At 39.6% G+C, this 16,408-nt stretch overlaps 1 protein-coding gene across 2 annotated transcripts in view; it reads right to left on the reverse strand.

Annotated features, from left to right (window-relative positions):
- Positions 1–423: 423 nt before the first annotated feature.
- sppl3 (signal peptide peptidase 3) overlaps positions 424–16,408 on the reverse strand; it is a 186,850-nt gene continuing 170,865 nt past the window's right edge. For both annotated transcript variants that reach the window (XM_063034391.1, XM_063034392.1), the window contains exons 9-11: positions 15,269–15,456; positions 8,653–8,762; positions 424–2,487 (exon numbers count right to left, since the gene is read on the reverse strand). In XM_063034391.1, the coding sequence (XP_062890461.1) occupies positions 2,416–2,487; positions 8,653–8,762; positions 15,269–15,456 (370 nt within the window). In that variant the 3' untranslated portion in view covers positions 424–2,415. The remainder of the gene's footprint in view (positions 2,488–8,652; positions 8,763–15,268; positions 15,457–16,408) is intronic.

Raw genomic sequence — 16,408 nt, forward strand, 5'->3', positions numbered from 1 at the left:
GTGGGTGCGCATGGCCGCATAGTCCTGTGCACGTAGCCTTTGTTGCCACACAGTTGAAATTTTCCTTTATATATTAATATAATTTTGAAATCTACATTAATATAAATGTGAATTATTGTTATGGAATATAATCCATAAATTTTCTAAATAATAAACATACCTTTACCTTGAAAAATTTCAGAGCTTCAACATATTTACATTGCCAGTGTTTCAAATTACGACACTGTTATAAATTGTAACAATAAACACAGAATGGAAGTTAGCTCATTAATAAACCGCCAACCCACTAAACGTTGAAAAGTTTCCGAAATGTGGAAGTTTTTTTCTTGTACTGTATTTCATTACACCCTTCAATTAATAAATGAAATCAAAAGCATGTGATCTTTCAATTTTCACTCTAAAAATTTATTGTTCAGAGCAACGGTTGGTCTGTGCAGCTGTAAAAAAAATATTTGAAGGAATGTTGCCCACCATCCAAAAATACACTGGTTAGTAGGTTAACTGATTATTGTAAATTGTCCCATGATTAGGCTAGGACTAAATTGGTGGATTGCTGGCAGCACGGCTTAAAGGGCCTGATTGGCCTATTCCGCACTATATTTCTAAAGAAATAAAGTAAACATCCAGCATAAACAGGTCATGAACTGGTTCAAAAATTGTAATTTTAAAGGGCTCCAAAATGAGAAACTTTCCCCATCAGATTGTGAATGGATTGCTGCACATTGTCAGCTTACCCCTGCTGATTTAGAACTCTCTAATACCAATGTGCCTAATTCACAAATCAATGTCGTTCTAACAAAACTCTTACCTCTGCAGGATTTGCAATAAACTCAAGCAGTTCCCTTTGTTATTGTGAAACTTGCACAACCCCAAAAATAAACAACACGAGTGCACTTAAACTTTTGGTTTTATTTACAAAGGAATCTTGACTGCGCATGTTATATAGAGATGAAGATAATGTTCATTTCCAGGGGCAGAAATACACTAATGATGTACAGATGATTGTACAGTATCCATTCAGTCCACTTGAAGGCTTTCAGCAAAGCCACAGTCTAATAAAATGGCTTAGCAATTTGTCTAATCTACAGCACAAAAACATTACACTCAGTGGTTTTTTGGAAATGTGAACATTTCCTCCTTTAAAAGTGACACATAACACTGTTTGTGTATGCTCCAGTGATAGATATGGAGGGACTGATGGCAGGGTAGAGGTGGGCATGGAAGAGCTTGAAGCACTGTTGGAATTAATTTATGTTGGTTCTAGGCCCTACACTGGTCTTAAACAATATTTAGGTCTGGAGACTACAATGGCAGTCTTGTTCACTCAGTAACATGGCAACATTTTACAAGCACGCGACTTGCTGGTTTGATTTGCGTGCTGCCCAGTGTTACTGTGCTGTAGTGACAGCACCTGAAAAAAGTAGCAGGAACCAAATAGAAACCCAAGGTACAAAACAGATACTGCTTGTAAACTTGGACCAGATTACGCTTTTCAACAGGTAGAACTAACAACACACATTTAAACAAATGTATACAAAAAATATATTTACAAGGGTACACCACCATAATGAAGAGGGTTCAGGTAACAAGTACTGCTATGATACATGCATTGGCTAAATTAATCAAACCAATAAAGAAAAAGGAGAAACCATAAAAAAGTTATTTTTTTTGCTACACCAATCATAATTGTGCAAGGTCAACTGGGATCATTAACACAGGTACGAGTGCAAACTACAATTACGTTTCTAAACTCACATATGGTATAGGAGAATTTGGAAAAGGAGACAGTGGGTCTTATACTGAAGTGATATTTAATGCTATACATGCTAAAATTTACAACAGGCCACTTAAGTACACAACATGATTCATCTTGGCGTCTTTACCTTTCTGGATCAATGCAACAAAACTTAAGGTGTAAAGTTAATTACAGCACTGATTTTACTGCATACCCATCTCATGTCTGCAGGGAGACATACAAGTCACCTAACAGGTAATTATCGCATTCAAAAGATTTGTCGCTGCCTTGTCTTTTCCTTAGTCTAAAGTTCAAGACAATTAAAGAGTTGCTGGTCCCTTCAAAGAGGCATCTTCAAAGTTGCGTCTTCTGTAGAGCAGCTGTATGTACAAGACTGAATTTGATATCTTGTCATTTTAAAAAGTGGGTTTGTTTTTCTTAAACTTGTATTATACATGGTAGGGTGTGAAAGTCTGTTGCTAATCCAAAGACTGCAGATGGGTTGAATTAATTGTAGAGTCTGCATTCCACAAAAGGAAAAGAAAAACATTTCCTCCGCAACCTTTTTTTGTTAACACTTGAAGCACCAATCACGTTTGATGAAAACGATGAAACCACATGACACAAATCTTCTGGTGCCCAGCATACATTATTCCTGCGTTCAGCTACACTTCCTGCTATCATACCTCCAGGAACCTGGAGCTGTTTGACTTGGTATGGAAGGGCTCTGACCACATACGCCGTAGATCACCCTGTAGAGAACAAAACAGATCAGGCAAACAGCAACTGGCCTGAACAATAAACACCAAGTCTTTTACTGCATCTTTAACAGGGAAGAAAAAGACTTTATATTGAAATGTTACTAAGTGTGATGCAGAGCCATAAATTAGGGCCAGCTATAGGCAAGTTTGAATGGAGAATTACTCAATCATTAAGGTTTAGCTAGAAAATTCTGAATTTCCTTGCTATGAGCCTTTACTTAAGAGGAACTAAAATATTCTTATAGGAACTTTATTAATACTGAGAACTACTGAGCGAATTTTCTTTAGATCATAAAATCCTAAGAATAGCCTAGCAAAATAAGGTTTCGTAATATAAAGAAAATTTGTTCAATAAACCTTAAGATTTATAAAGTTCCTACATTTGTACTTCAGGATGCATTTCACAGTGTAAGGAAATCATTTAAACAGTTGCTTTAAAAAAAAACTGTTTTGTTATACAAAGTGGCCAACCAATACTAATCTCTGCAGTAAGCTATGTTTAGGATTGTGTCCAGCACCATTGAACTGGTCTCAACATTTACTCTCTGCACCCCGAGTTAACACCACAATTAGACCAGTCTGCAATGGGGAATGTAGATAGGAAAGGGACTGGATGGAGCCTATTTTCCAAAAGTGGTTTAGATCAAGGTATTGAAGTAGGCCTCACTGGATCACTCTTCATAGCTCTGATGACGCTTGGCTCTTTCTCCATCCCATAATTACTCTTGTGTGCTACCAAGACAGTTGTCATTAAATAAGCAACAGGAAAATTATAATCACCTCAAGCTCCAACTCAACCTACCTATGGAATGCACCTCAGTCTCGCATATTCCAGATTCAAATGACCAAATGCAGGCAACAGGAGGTATTCCTTTGTACGCAGCATGATCAATAAATGGAATGGACTTTTAGATAAAATGGAGACATAATAGGTCTTTTGGATGAATTTAAGATATTATAGAAAGCCCCTCTGGTCTTTGACCATGCCATTAAACCCTGAATGTTTTGAAGATGATGCACGTTTTCATACACAATATTTTAGCATCATGTAGTATTATCAAGTGTAGTTTGTTTAGGACCCAATTCAAAGTAATTTTCCCTATTGTCATCATGGTTGGTCTGAGGGTGCAGTAGAGTACAGGGAGAGGTTAGCCATGCTGGATCTTTATTCACTGGAGCATAGGAGAATGAGGGATGACCTCACTGAAATTTACAAAATCATGAGCGGTCATAGTCTTTTCCTCAGGGTTGAGGAATCCAAAACCATCAGACACAGATACAAGAGGGGAGAGACTTAAAAGAGATCTGAGATGTAACTTCCTTACACAGAGGGTAGTGAGTACCTGGAATGAGCTGTCAAAGGAATTGGTAAAGAAAGGTACAATTGTAACATTCATGAGGCATTTGAGTTTCTCAGATGTGTTCAGGAAAATTTCCTTAATCAGTACATAGAAGTTCCGAAGGGAGACTGTGCAATACTTGATCTCCTATCAGGGAACGACACAGGGCAGGTGACAAGTTTGTGTAGGGTAGCACTTCACATCTAGTGATCATAATGTCATTAGTTTCAAGGTAATTATGAAAAAGGATAGGTCTGGTCCTCAGACTGAAATTCTAAATTGGAGAAACGTCAATTTTGATGGTATCAGAAAGGATCTGGCAAGTGTGGATTGAGACAGGCTGCTTTCAGAAAAAGGTGTACATGGTAAGTGGGGTGGGGGGGGGAGGGCGTTCAAAACAGAAATTTTGTAAGTACAAAGCTTGTATGTGCCTGTTAGAATAAAAGGTAAGGATAACTAGTGTAGAGCGCCTTGGTTTTCAAGAGATATTGAGACCCTGGTTAAGAGAAAAAAAGGATGAGTATAGCAGGTATAGGCAGGTAGGAACAAATGAGGTGCTTATGGAGTCTAAGAATTGTCAGAGAACACTTACAAAAGAATCAGGAGGGCTAAAGGAAGGCATAAGATTGCTCTAGCAGCCAAGCTAAAGTAGACTCCTGTGCGATTCTACAGATATGTTAAGAGCAAAAGGATTGCAAGAGACAAAATTGGTCCTCTGGAAGATCAGAATGGCAATCTATGTGTAGAGCCAAAAGAGATAGGGGAGACCTTAAATGGACTCTTTGTGTCTGTATTTACTCAGAAGATGGACACAGAATCAAAGCAGCAGCGAGGTCATGGGCCCAATACAGATTACAGAGAAGGTGGTGTTTGCTCTTCTGAAGTAAATTAGGGTGGACAAACCACTAGGGCCTGACAAGGTGTTCCCTCAGATGCTGTGGGAGGCAAATACAGAGATTGCAGAGGCCCTAGCAGAAATATCTAAAATCATCCTCATTGACAGGTGAGGTGCCAGAGGATTGGAGGATAGTTAATGTTGTTCCACTGTTTAAAAATAAACCAGGAAATCATAGGCTGGTGAGCCTGACATCAATAGTGGGAAAATTATTGGAAGGTATTCTAAGGGACCGGATATATGACTATTTGGATTGACAGGGACTGATTAGAGATAGTCAGCATGGCTTTGTGCGTGGTAGGTTATGTCTAACCAATCTTACAGAGTTTTTCGAGGAAGTTACCAGGAAAATTGATGAAGGCAAGGCAGTGGATGTTGTCTACATGGAATTCAGCTAGGTGTTTGACAAGGTCCCGCACGGGAGACTGGTCAAGGAGGTTCAGTCGCTCGGCAGTCAGGATGAGGCAGTAAATTGGATAGACATTGGGTTTGTGGGAGAAGCCAGAGAGTGGTAGCAGATGGTTGCCTCTCTGACTGGAGGCCTGAGACTGATGGTGTGCTGCAGGGATGGGTGCAGGGTCCATTGTTGTTTGTTATCTATATCAACAACCTGGATAATAATGTGGTTAACTGGATCAGCAAATTTGTGGATGACACCAAGATTGGGGGTGTAGTGCACAGCGGGGAAGACTATGAAAACTTGCAGCAGGATCCGGACCAGCTGGAAAAATAGGCTGAAAAATGGCAGATGGAACTTAATGCAAACAAATGTGAGGTGTTACACTTTGTGAGGACAAACCAGGGTAGGTCTTGCACAGTGAACAGTAGGACACTGAGAAGTGTGGTAAAGCAAAGGGATCTGGGAATACAGGTCCATAATTCTTTGAAGGTGGTGTCACAGGTTGATAGGGTCATAAAGAAACCTTTTGGCATGTTGGCCTTCATACATTAAAGTACTGAGTGCAGGAGCTGGGATGTTATGTGGAAATTGTATAAGATGTTGGTGAGGCCTGATTGTGTTCAGTTTTGAAAGATGTAAACAAGATTTAAAGAATACAAAGAAAATTTACAAGGATGTTGCCGGGACTGTTGGACCTGAGTTATAAGGGAAGATTGAATGGGTTAGAACTTTATTCCCTAGAACACAGAAGATTAAGGAGAAATTTGATAGAGGTATACAACATTATGAGGGTATCGATAGGGTAAATGTAAGCAGCCTTTCCCACTTAGGTTGGGTGTGACTACAGCAAGAGGTCATGGCTTAAGGGTGAAAGGTGGAATGTTTAAGGGGAACATGCGGGGAAGCACCAAGGGTGGTGAGAGTGTGGAATGAGCTGCCAGCACAAGTGGTAGATGTGATTTCGATTTCAACTTTTAAGAGAAGATTGGATAAGTACAGGAGGAGTAGGTTGTGTCTAAGTTGACGGGAGGGGTACGGAGGGCTACAGTCCGAGTGCAGGTCGATGGGACTAGGCAGTTTAAATGGTTCAGCATGGACTAGATGGGCCGAAGGGCCTGTTTTCTGTGCTGTAGTTTTCTATGACTCTGCACTGAAGAGAGAGGTTTGAGGGTTGTGGACCAAATGCAGGCAATTGGGACCAGCAGGGATGAGAGGATGCTGTGGTTGGCAAGGACCAGTTGGGTCGATGTTACCTGTTTCTGTGTTATTATTCTGTGATTCTAATCACATAGTGACTATTTTGAATATGCACAATCATACATTGCATGTTAACCAAAGCTAAATGCTATCATAAAAATGACTGCTGTATCCAGTTTATAAGCAACCTGGCTTCTCAACTGACCCAAAGACCCAAAATTTCTGAGTGGGGCCCACCACTAGTGTTCCTTGTTGTCTAGATTTGCCTTACACTTAAGAGATAATTAAAAATAATCAAACAAATTAACTGAAAAACAACATTAGATTCCGTATTGCCTCCTAATGTTCAGGACTAAAGTCCCCACTGAAATCAATGGGATGGCAAATGCTGCATAATACTGGGGAATCCCAGACTGACTGAATACTGATTCAGTGATAGATGTTCTTGCCAACCATCTACAGGTATTAACAAATTTCATTTTAAAATGGCTGAAATTTCAGCCTGCTAGATTTGCCGTATTAATTTCTATGAGCAATCAACAGAAGCCAAAATTAAATGTTAATGCCAGACATCTCCCTGATGGTACTGTGTGATGGATAAGAATCTGCTTGTATTTCTCAGCACTGAGGATTCCATTAATTCTGACTAAACCACCAACTCCATTTGCAGAACCTATAGGAAGCCTCCAGCATGCTTCACTATTGGCTGAAGATACTCATCTATGTAGCGCTCTCCAGCTCTTCTACAAACTGTCTCCTGTTTGAGCCAAAAATTTCAAATTTTGACTTGTCAGTCTTGACTTCTAATACTAATGCAGAAGACAATAAACATCTAAAATAAAATTTATATTAAAATAATCTAGGGTGTCTAAGACTTGCAGATTTTCAATAAGGTAGAGTTTATCAAGCAACATAACTATTTATGTGTACAATCCACATAAAATGATACATTATGGACTATATTCCAGTAAGGAAACAAAGCACAATTTTCTAGAGGAAACCATAATTAAATTGACCACTTTCTCCCACTGTCCTATCTACTGAAAATTACTAATCAAAATCAGAAGAGCAAGGTGGCCTCACTGTTTCTTTTCCTGCAATAATGGACCACAGTTAACCCACTGACATAACAGTCTGAATAATATAAAGATTCAAAAGTCATCCACAACATGTCTTCCATTCACTGAAAACTATATAATTTTTGAAAGGGTACCAAGGCTCAGTGACTAGCACTGGCTCTGGAGAAAGGAACCAGGAATGAAATACTCTTTCTAAATATACGGCTCAAGCTGCAAAGTATTTTTCCAGCATTTTCCATTTTTATTTCAGATACCCAAATTGTGATATTATTTTGAACTTTCATCTGCAACGCCTGGGGCAAATCAGTATGGTTGTTACATAAAACCTACATTCACAGAACACCAAACAAATGTAAATATGAAACGTAATAGTGCACAGCAGAAGAAGCCATTTTTTTTATGGAGGTGAAAAGGGGTAGTAGTATAAAATAATTTGGAAAAAAAAAGGCTGTGACTTTTGCTGTTGTACATTCCAAGTCTGAGCTGGAATGTACTCTGTAAACTGAAAGTTAATACCTGTACTCAAAATATTTATACATCCATAACCAGAATTCACCAAACAATGATGTCATCCAGACAGACAGATCATTAATCAGCCCTAGATTTTGCAGACTGCCCTTCCTTTCATTCTGGTTACTGTACAACTGCAAAGGCAGAAGTTCCTGATTTGCCATAGTCTACTCACCTTATCATCTAAATTTTGATGAGTAGTTTCATAAAGGACACAAGTATAATAGTACAAATTAAATCAATGTCAGAAAATAGCATTAAAATAGATCTGTTGCTTTGCATAATAAAAAAGTAACTATTACAAAGCAAGTCTCATTGCAGTGTGATATATTCCTACCTTAACACTGAAGATTTAATATCGTTTCATTTTTGAAAAAAAAAACTGCCATTACTAGAGACAATACAAAAGGATACAAGTCCTTCGGCCCAACTTCCCATGCTAACCAAGCTGACTAAACTGACACGGTCCCATTTGATCCGGTTTGGATCTCTGCCTTCTACATCCAACCATCTAGTTGGTCCTAAATTCCATTTGTTCTCAGTAACTCACTTCCTCAGATCTCTTTTCTCAGTTCAAACCCTACAGATGAGCGAGAAGCAACTCCAGTGAAGACAAACCTGAAAATGTAAACTTCACTTTGAGGATAATTAGGGATGGGGGATGTCTGTAGCCCTTAGCAACACACTTCACATCCTCTAGACAGTGGTTTTGTTTAGTTTTGATATTTAACTTGCCTTTAAATAAGCCATGGTAAGAAGTGGCAGCAGTGTAAATGGAACAAGGTACAGAAGTGCTGGCTGGGCAGCCCGGTGAATTCTTGATGCTACAGTGGCAGTCAGAAGACCTAAATTAGAAGACAGATCAGAAGGGCAAGGTGTTATAAAACAGGCAGAATATGAAGATTTAAATTTTAATTAAGTGCACATTATATTCTGTTTCTATATCTTATGTCTATGGACTTATATGTTACAGTATGCCATAAATATGAACGGGAAATGAACTGACCACCTTGCACACCCTCAGGAAGATGCACAAGAACATTAAATATAAATCTGAATCCTCGTTGCTTCAAGATAACATACCTGCTACAAAAACCTAGAGAAAACATTGGGAAAAGTGATCTGTTAATCACTCTGAGTGAAGTTAGTGGAGTCATCAGTAGAACCACATCCCTTGAATAGAATCCATGAGACTACAGTTCCTTCATAAGGTACGATAGTTACATCGTTCAATAGCAATGATCTAGAGTTACAAGTTTATAACCCATAACAGTAGCAGATGTTAAGTAAAACCTGGGATTGAAAGTTAATATCTGAATTATGACCACAAAATACCACATTATCATAACAATTCATCTGGCTCACTAATGTTCAAAGTTCAATGTATCAAGTACATATTTACAACCCTGAAATTCATTTTCTTGCAAGCATACTCAATAAATCCATAATAGAATAATAACTATATCAGAATTAATGAAAGACTGCAGCAACCTGGGCGTTCAGTGTGCAAAATACAACAAACTGTGTAAATACAAAAAGTAAAGAAATAATAATAAATAAGTGATAAATATCGAGAACCTGAGATGAAGAGTCCTTGAAAATGAGTCCACAGGTTGTGGGAACATTTCAGTGATGGGGCAAGTGAAGTTGAGTGAATTTATCCCCTTTGGTTCAAGAGCCTGATGGTTCAGGGGTAATCGCTGTTCCTAAACCAGGTGGTGTGAGTCATGAGGCTCCTGTACCTTCTTCATGATGGCAGGAGTGAGAAGAGAGCATGATCTGGGTGGTGGGGGTTCCTGATGATGGATACTGCTTTCCTGTGACAATGTTCATGTAGATGTGCTCACTGGTTAAGAAGGCTTTACCTGTGATGGACTGGGCCGTACCCACTGCTTTTTGTAGGACTTTCTGTTCAAGGGTACTGGTGTTTTCATAGCAGGCTATGATGAAGCTAATCAATATACTCCCCACCACACATCTACAGAAGTTTGATGAAGTCTTAAATGTCATGCTGAATCTTTGCGAACTCCCAACGATGTAGAGACACTGCCATGCTTCAGGAAATAAGATTTGCCACAAATATTGAGTTTGGTCTTAATATAACACCAGACCAGAGGTTTTAAAAAAATATATTACTGCCCTCAACAAACTACTCCATTGTACAAAGTCACTATGACAAGGGCAGAAAAGAATAAAATTTGAAGACACACAGTATCAACCAACGTATTGGGTTTTAAATAATAACATCCAGTGCTAATTTCTTCACATTAATCTCTGGGACATGCTCAAACTGAAAGAACTGTACCATAGATAATCCAAACAGCAACCTGACATAGCGAGGTTTAAAACAATAAACTACCAAACTCCCTTTTACATCGCGGGTACATTCTGTTCTGTTAGAATAGACTCAACTAAGTGCACAGAATCAGAAGGAAAGGCCATGTGGTCTTCATTAATGACATGGTGACTTGATATCAGGTAAAATATGTGCATCAAACTCACTCCACCAGCCACCTGTTTAATTCATTTGCATGTGGAACACAATGAAGAAACAGTGAGCAGCAAATGCACTGTGGACTTCACCAGTTGTAACTCTCTGATGCCAACACCAATTAAGTTGGCCCAGTGTTGAAGGACACCGCTGTCAAGTTTGCCAAATCTACCTCTGGCAAATGCTGGCCCATCATAGTAAAAGTGACCTCTGCAGAGTTCTCAGAGAAACTAGGTTCTATCTTCACAAAGAGGGCACTGTCACTAAATGTAAAATAGACTGGGTAATTCCAAATTGGGAACACTATGCAATAGCAGAATTCAATCTGTCAACAACCTGTGCACGTATAACATGGCTGAGCGTGTCCAAGCCAGGAGAACAAATCTGGCTCAACAGGAACATGCTTGCCAGATATAGTTTCCTGCTGACTGAAAGTAAAATGGTAAACCACAGCAGTTACCACATAGGACTACAATAACGATACAGTATAAAGAGAAGGTTGATAGGTTTTTGATTAAAGGATTCAAAGGTTACAGAGTGAAGGCAGGAGAATACAGTTGAGAGGGAAAATAAATCAGCCATAATCGAATGGCAGAATAGACCCGATAAATCAGCTATGATCAAATAGCGAGCAAAATGAAGGAGTATGGGAGGTGACTTGATAGAGGTGTACAAGATAGTAAAAGGCATAGATTGAGTGGATAGCCCAAGACTTTTCCCACAGGTCAAAGATAGCTAATATGAGGGGTCATAACTTTAAGGTGACTGGAGGAAAGATGTGGGGGGATGTCAGAGGCAAATTTTTTTTTTTTTTTTTTAAAACAGAGTGATGGGTGCATGGAATGCCCTGCCAGGGGTGTTGATAGAGGCAGATACATTGGGGGGCATTCAATAAACTACTAGAAAGGCACATGGATGATCAAAAAACAGAGGGCTATATTTGAGGGAAGTGTTAGATAGATCTTAAAGTAGGTTAAAAGGTTGGCATAATGTTATGGGCTGAGAGGCTTGTACTGTGTACTGTTCTACGTTCAGTGACTTGACAGGCAGAATGGCCTAATCCTGTTCCTATGTCTTGTCTTACAAGCGCCTTTAACAGACTGGAAGATTTGCAGACTTCAATTCCTTTGGCCAAAGTCGTGCACAGACCTACCCGCCCATTTCAAAAGGAGAAAGGAAAAAGGCATGTCCAAACCACCTTCAGCCAGAGATGCCAAGTGAATAATTAATCATGGCCTCCTCATAAAGTCCCACCACTACTAATCCTATCATCTGTAAATGTGATAAGCATCAAGATAGGTCCAATTACACATTAACAGCAAAGGCTGGGAGTCCCAAATATGGAGCCGATCTTCTTGAGTTCCACCCAGACTGTGAATGGATGTTGTACCCCCACCTAAACAGTGCTGCAGGTTTCCACACAGCAGAAGCACCCATGTCACACTAGTGGACTACACGAAGAATCCACTGGTGTTGTGCCAACTCCTGCGGATTCCCCAGTGCTCTGGTTAGAAATGCTGCCAGTTGAGTCAATGCCAGCTAAACGTGAATCAGCAGCAGTGCCACTAAAATAAACAGAGAAACTGGCTGCTGGGAGACAGGCAAGTGGAGGGTTAATTTGACTGAACTTAATTAAAATTCCCGGGAATTGTTTGTGTATGAGATTTTCAGGCTTTTCACTTTAATATTTAACATCTCCTTAAAAGCCAGGCCTCAAGTGAATTTGAATTTGTCAATAATATTCACAAATATTCAGCATCAGTGCAAGCTCTGAAAACTGCTGAGCCTAGTTGGAACCTCATGGCTGTCAAAGCTGCTGACAAGAGTACAGCTTGCAACTTGGGACAGGGAAAGGCCACACCCTGCACTGTTTTGTCTTAAGCTACACTACTGTTCTGGGAATGAGGCTCTTCTCAAAACCAGACTGGAGGAAAGTGCATCACCCTGGGTCAGACAAGTCAGTGATCTCAGGCAGAGGAAGACCTTCCCCAGTGTGCTGCCTTTAGCACTGAAAGAACATGGTCCACAACTACCTGCAACGTTAGCCAAACAGATAAAGAGCAGCAACCACGAATGAGTCAAAACAACTGAATAGAAAATAAAGTAACACACACAAAATGCTGGAGAAATTCAGCAGGTCAAACAGAATCAATAGAGGGGAATATAAAAAAAATCAGGACTGAGTAAAAGACTCGGCCAGAAATGTCAACTCTTTATTTCTCCCATAAATGCTGCCTGACCCACTGAGTTCCTCCAGCATTTTGTGTGCATCACACTGAAGCTCCTGTGTAAAGTAGAAAATGATTCAGTAAAAGAAGAACTAAGCCAGCCTGAAAAACTACTGCTTCAGCAACATACTTGCAAAGTGATGGAAGGGAATCACTGACAGGATCATCTGCAATCACTCTTACACCAATAATATACTCACTCTTGTTTTCTTCAGTCCCTCTTCCATTCCTGGTCTAAATACAAACCAAAAAAGCCAAATTCCAAGGGTGTGGAGATATCCGAGCAACATTTAACCAACAAACAATCCGGTAAAATGGGAATCAGTGAGAATGGAAGGTGTCTATGGATTTTGGAAAGTAGTGATCTTAGGCCCAGAATGTCCCTTCAGTACTGACATTTCCCAATAGAGTGGTGTTGGTTTGGCAGATTTTCCAGGCTGCTGGATGTTATTCCCATGCGACATCCAACAACATTCCCATACAACACACATTTAATTCACTTTAAAAAAAATGTTACTTAGTATAATACGCTTTTCAGTAAACCTGATGAGATGAAAGGAAAATTGGAATGCAGGGCTCAGCAAGTTTAAAGGGAGCTCAGCAAACAGGGCATGGCTAAGTTTAAAAGGAACACAGGAAAGAGTGACTTTAAAGAGAGCGTGGGAATTGGCCACCTACAAGTTTAATGGGAGTTTGGGAAAGAGGTCATTGTGAGTTTAATGGGAATGCGAGAAACTGGTCACTGGTTACTTAAAGGAACACAGGAAATGGGGACTCAGTAAGTTTAAAAGTAGTGTGGGAAACAGTACTGGTGAGCATTAAGGGAGCATGGTGTAACATTCAGACCAGAGACAACATTCAGAACTCACAAGCAGCAAGTAATACTCATGCAATGCAAATACCTTACCCATCTACCTCAGCATTACCAACATCATGCTGAGGGGAATTCAACACTGATTAAATATTTAATTGGCCCAGATATAAACATAGCAATGGCAAGTGCATCCTGCAGCCAATACCTCACATTCTGATCTCCACCCAAAGCATTTCCACCATCTGCAAGTCCTAGGTAAATGCAGCTTTTTAACACTCAGATTCAGTACTTTAAATCCAACATTTCCAGAACATCACATTCCCTCTTGCTTGTACCTCAATCTTTAACTTAAATATCACTCCCTCCAACCCAGTGTGCAAGATGGACTGCAGTAACTTTGAAAAAGATTTTGAATAGCACTTCCCAAATATTTACCGCCTGTCAATGAATCTGTAACAATGGGACACAACATGCAAGTTATGTACCAACCTGGCATGGGTAGGTACCAAAGTTCAAAGTAAATTTATTTTTAAAGAGTACATCTTTTTTCTTTACTGCTCGTTATGCCGCTGGCATTTAGGGCAGCAACGAAGGTCTTTGGCCACTCAGATATAGGATTCTTCATCGCTGTTTCTGTGACAGTTTTGTTTTACCAGTCAGGGTCGTTAGCCTTGAGCTGAACCCCCAAACCTGGAGGTCCGGTGAACCACTCTTAGTCTGGCCTCTACCCTTTGATCTGTTTGGCATGGGTGACTACCAAGAGCTCCAGCCAGCATCGCTCTCCAGGTCACTGAGGCACGCAAGCCTCCACACCATGACTAGGCTGTGGTCCCCTTGGAGGATCAAACTAGACTGGGATTCATTTTCTTGCGGAGATTCACAGTAAGGACAAAGAATCAATGTAAAAAACACACACAACAAAGACAGATAAACAACCAATGTGTAAATGCAACAAACTGTGCAAATACAAAAAGAAAACAATAAAATAATAATCATGGGCAGGTAAATACTGTTTTTGTCACCCAGAATAAGATTAAAATAAAATCCACCTGTGTGTACAGAAGGCTCAGCTGATCTATGACATTTTCAAAAGGCAGCATTTGCAGCTGGGGATCCCCACCACTCTGGACATGCCTCCTCATTGCTAGAACCTGAAGGGACGGTACACGAACCTGAAGACACACACTCAATCTTTTAGGAATAACTTCTTCCCCACCACCATCAGATTTCTGTACAATCCATGAACACTACCTCACGATATCACTCTCTTTTTTCCTCTACTTTTTACATTTGTAAACAATATTTCTTATTATAACATATAGTAATCTCTGAAGTATTGTACTGTTGCTGCAAATCAACGCATTTCACACAATGACAGGAGAAAATCTGCAGATGCTGGAAATCCAAGGCAACACACACAAAATGCTGGAGGAACTCAGCAGGCATCGGTGGAAATGAATAAACTGCTGATGTTTTATTTAAGTCAATGTTTGTTTATTGCCGTAGATGCTGCCTGACCTGTTAAATTTCACACCATATCAGTGATGATAAACCTGATTCCAATTCCTCTTTTTAACCATGCAGCCATATTGTTGTATTGTACTGAAGTATTCACTCCAGTATTGAAACAAAGACTCAGGCAAACATGTAATCCAGTTGAAAGAAGCTGTATAGGGAATTATCAGCTGCTTGGTGTCAACAGCTCATTAGATACTAAAGTTTAATATTTAAAATAACAGTGAGAGTCCAAGCATCACTACGGTGCTACAGTACAATACTCCTTCAGAAAACAATTTACTTTTATTATTTTCCACTTACCTACAAAGTAACCAATCAAGGTACAGTGGAAGTAGGATACTTTCTGCATTCGACCAGGTATATTGGCTGGGATTGCATCGCTGTTAGCTAATTTCTTGTAGTTGTCATATCGAAGAACGAAGCACAATAGAAGTCCTGGCATGACAATATCTCCAATCCCCAGCATAGAAAAGTGAGTGCCTGTGGAGCTGTGCAAAGGAAAAGCTATTGTAGATATTCAACTGCTAACAATTCAACTCTAATTCAATACTATGTTATTAGCAGCTAAATGCATACATGTCATGAGGGAGGTGATTGAATTGAGGAATGCAAGAGCTTGGCACTGAAGTACAGACATCTCAGAACACTATACAGTTGAGAGAGGCTGGAAAAACCAGGACTGGACAGACCAAGACTTGAAATATGGTTGAACATTTCAAAATGAAGGCAATCGTTAAAATGGAACAGAATTTTTATTTATGGAAGACCGGAGTCCATCGGACTACTCAAGTCTAGAGGTAACAAAGAAATGGACAAAGGATTTGTTAACAGGTGAACTGAGGCAATCAAAGGTTGGATGTAAACAGATGTGATGGAGACAGGAGGTTAAAGTTCATCCTGGCATCAAGTTACATGCTGTTTCAGAGAAACTCTGCAAAGCATTCTTAACAAGATACTTGGATTCACAATGGGCTGTTATTTATAGAATATAATATTAAACACTTCCTTTCAATTCCAATTAATATTGTCCGACCATATATGTTAGTCTGAATACTATGGCTTGATTTGGAATACAGGAAGTTTATTTGAAAAGTGGTATCTCTATCAAGACTGAATTCTCTATGCTTATTACTCAGAACAATAACTGTTCAGGACATCATCAGCCTCTGTTACTTCATGAGAAAACCAGTGACTCAGCCAACTACAATGCAGTGGCACGTGAAACTGAACAACTTACATTCTGGAAGGAACAAAGCCAAAGTTATTACTATTGAAAGAATAAATGGCTCTGGGCCTATACTCACTGGAGTTTAGAAGAATGGGGGGGGGGGGGATCTCATTGAAAACTATCGAACACTGAAAAGCCGAGATAGAGTGAATGTGGAAATGATGTTTCCTATGATGGGGTAGTTTAGGACTAGAAGGCAGAACCTCAGAATA

This window comes from Mobula hypostoma, chromosome 27, assembly GCF_963921235.1.
Source record: "Mobula hypostoma chromosome 27, sMobHyp1.1, whole genome shotgun sequence".
Lineage (NCBI taxonomy): Eukaryota > Metazoa > Chordata > Chondrichthyes > Myliobatiformes > Myliobatidae > Mobula > Mobula hypostoma.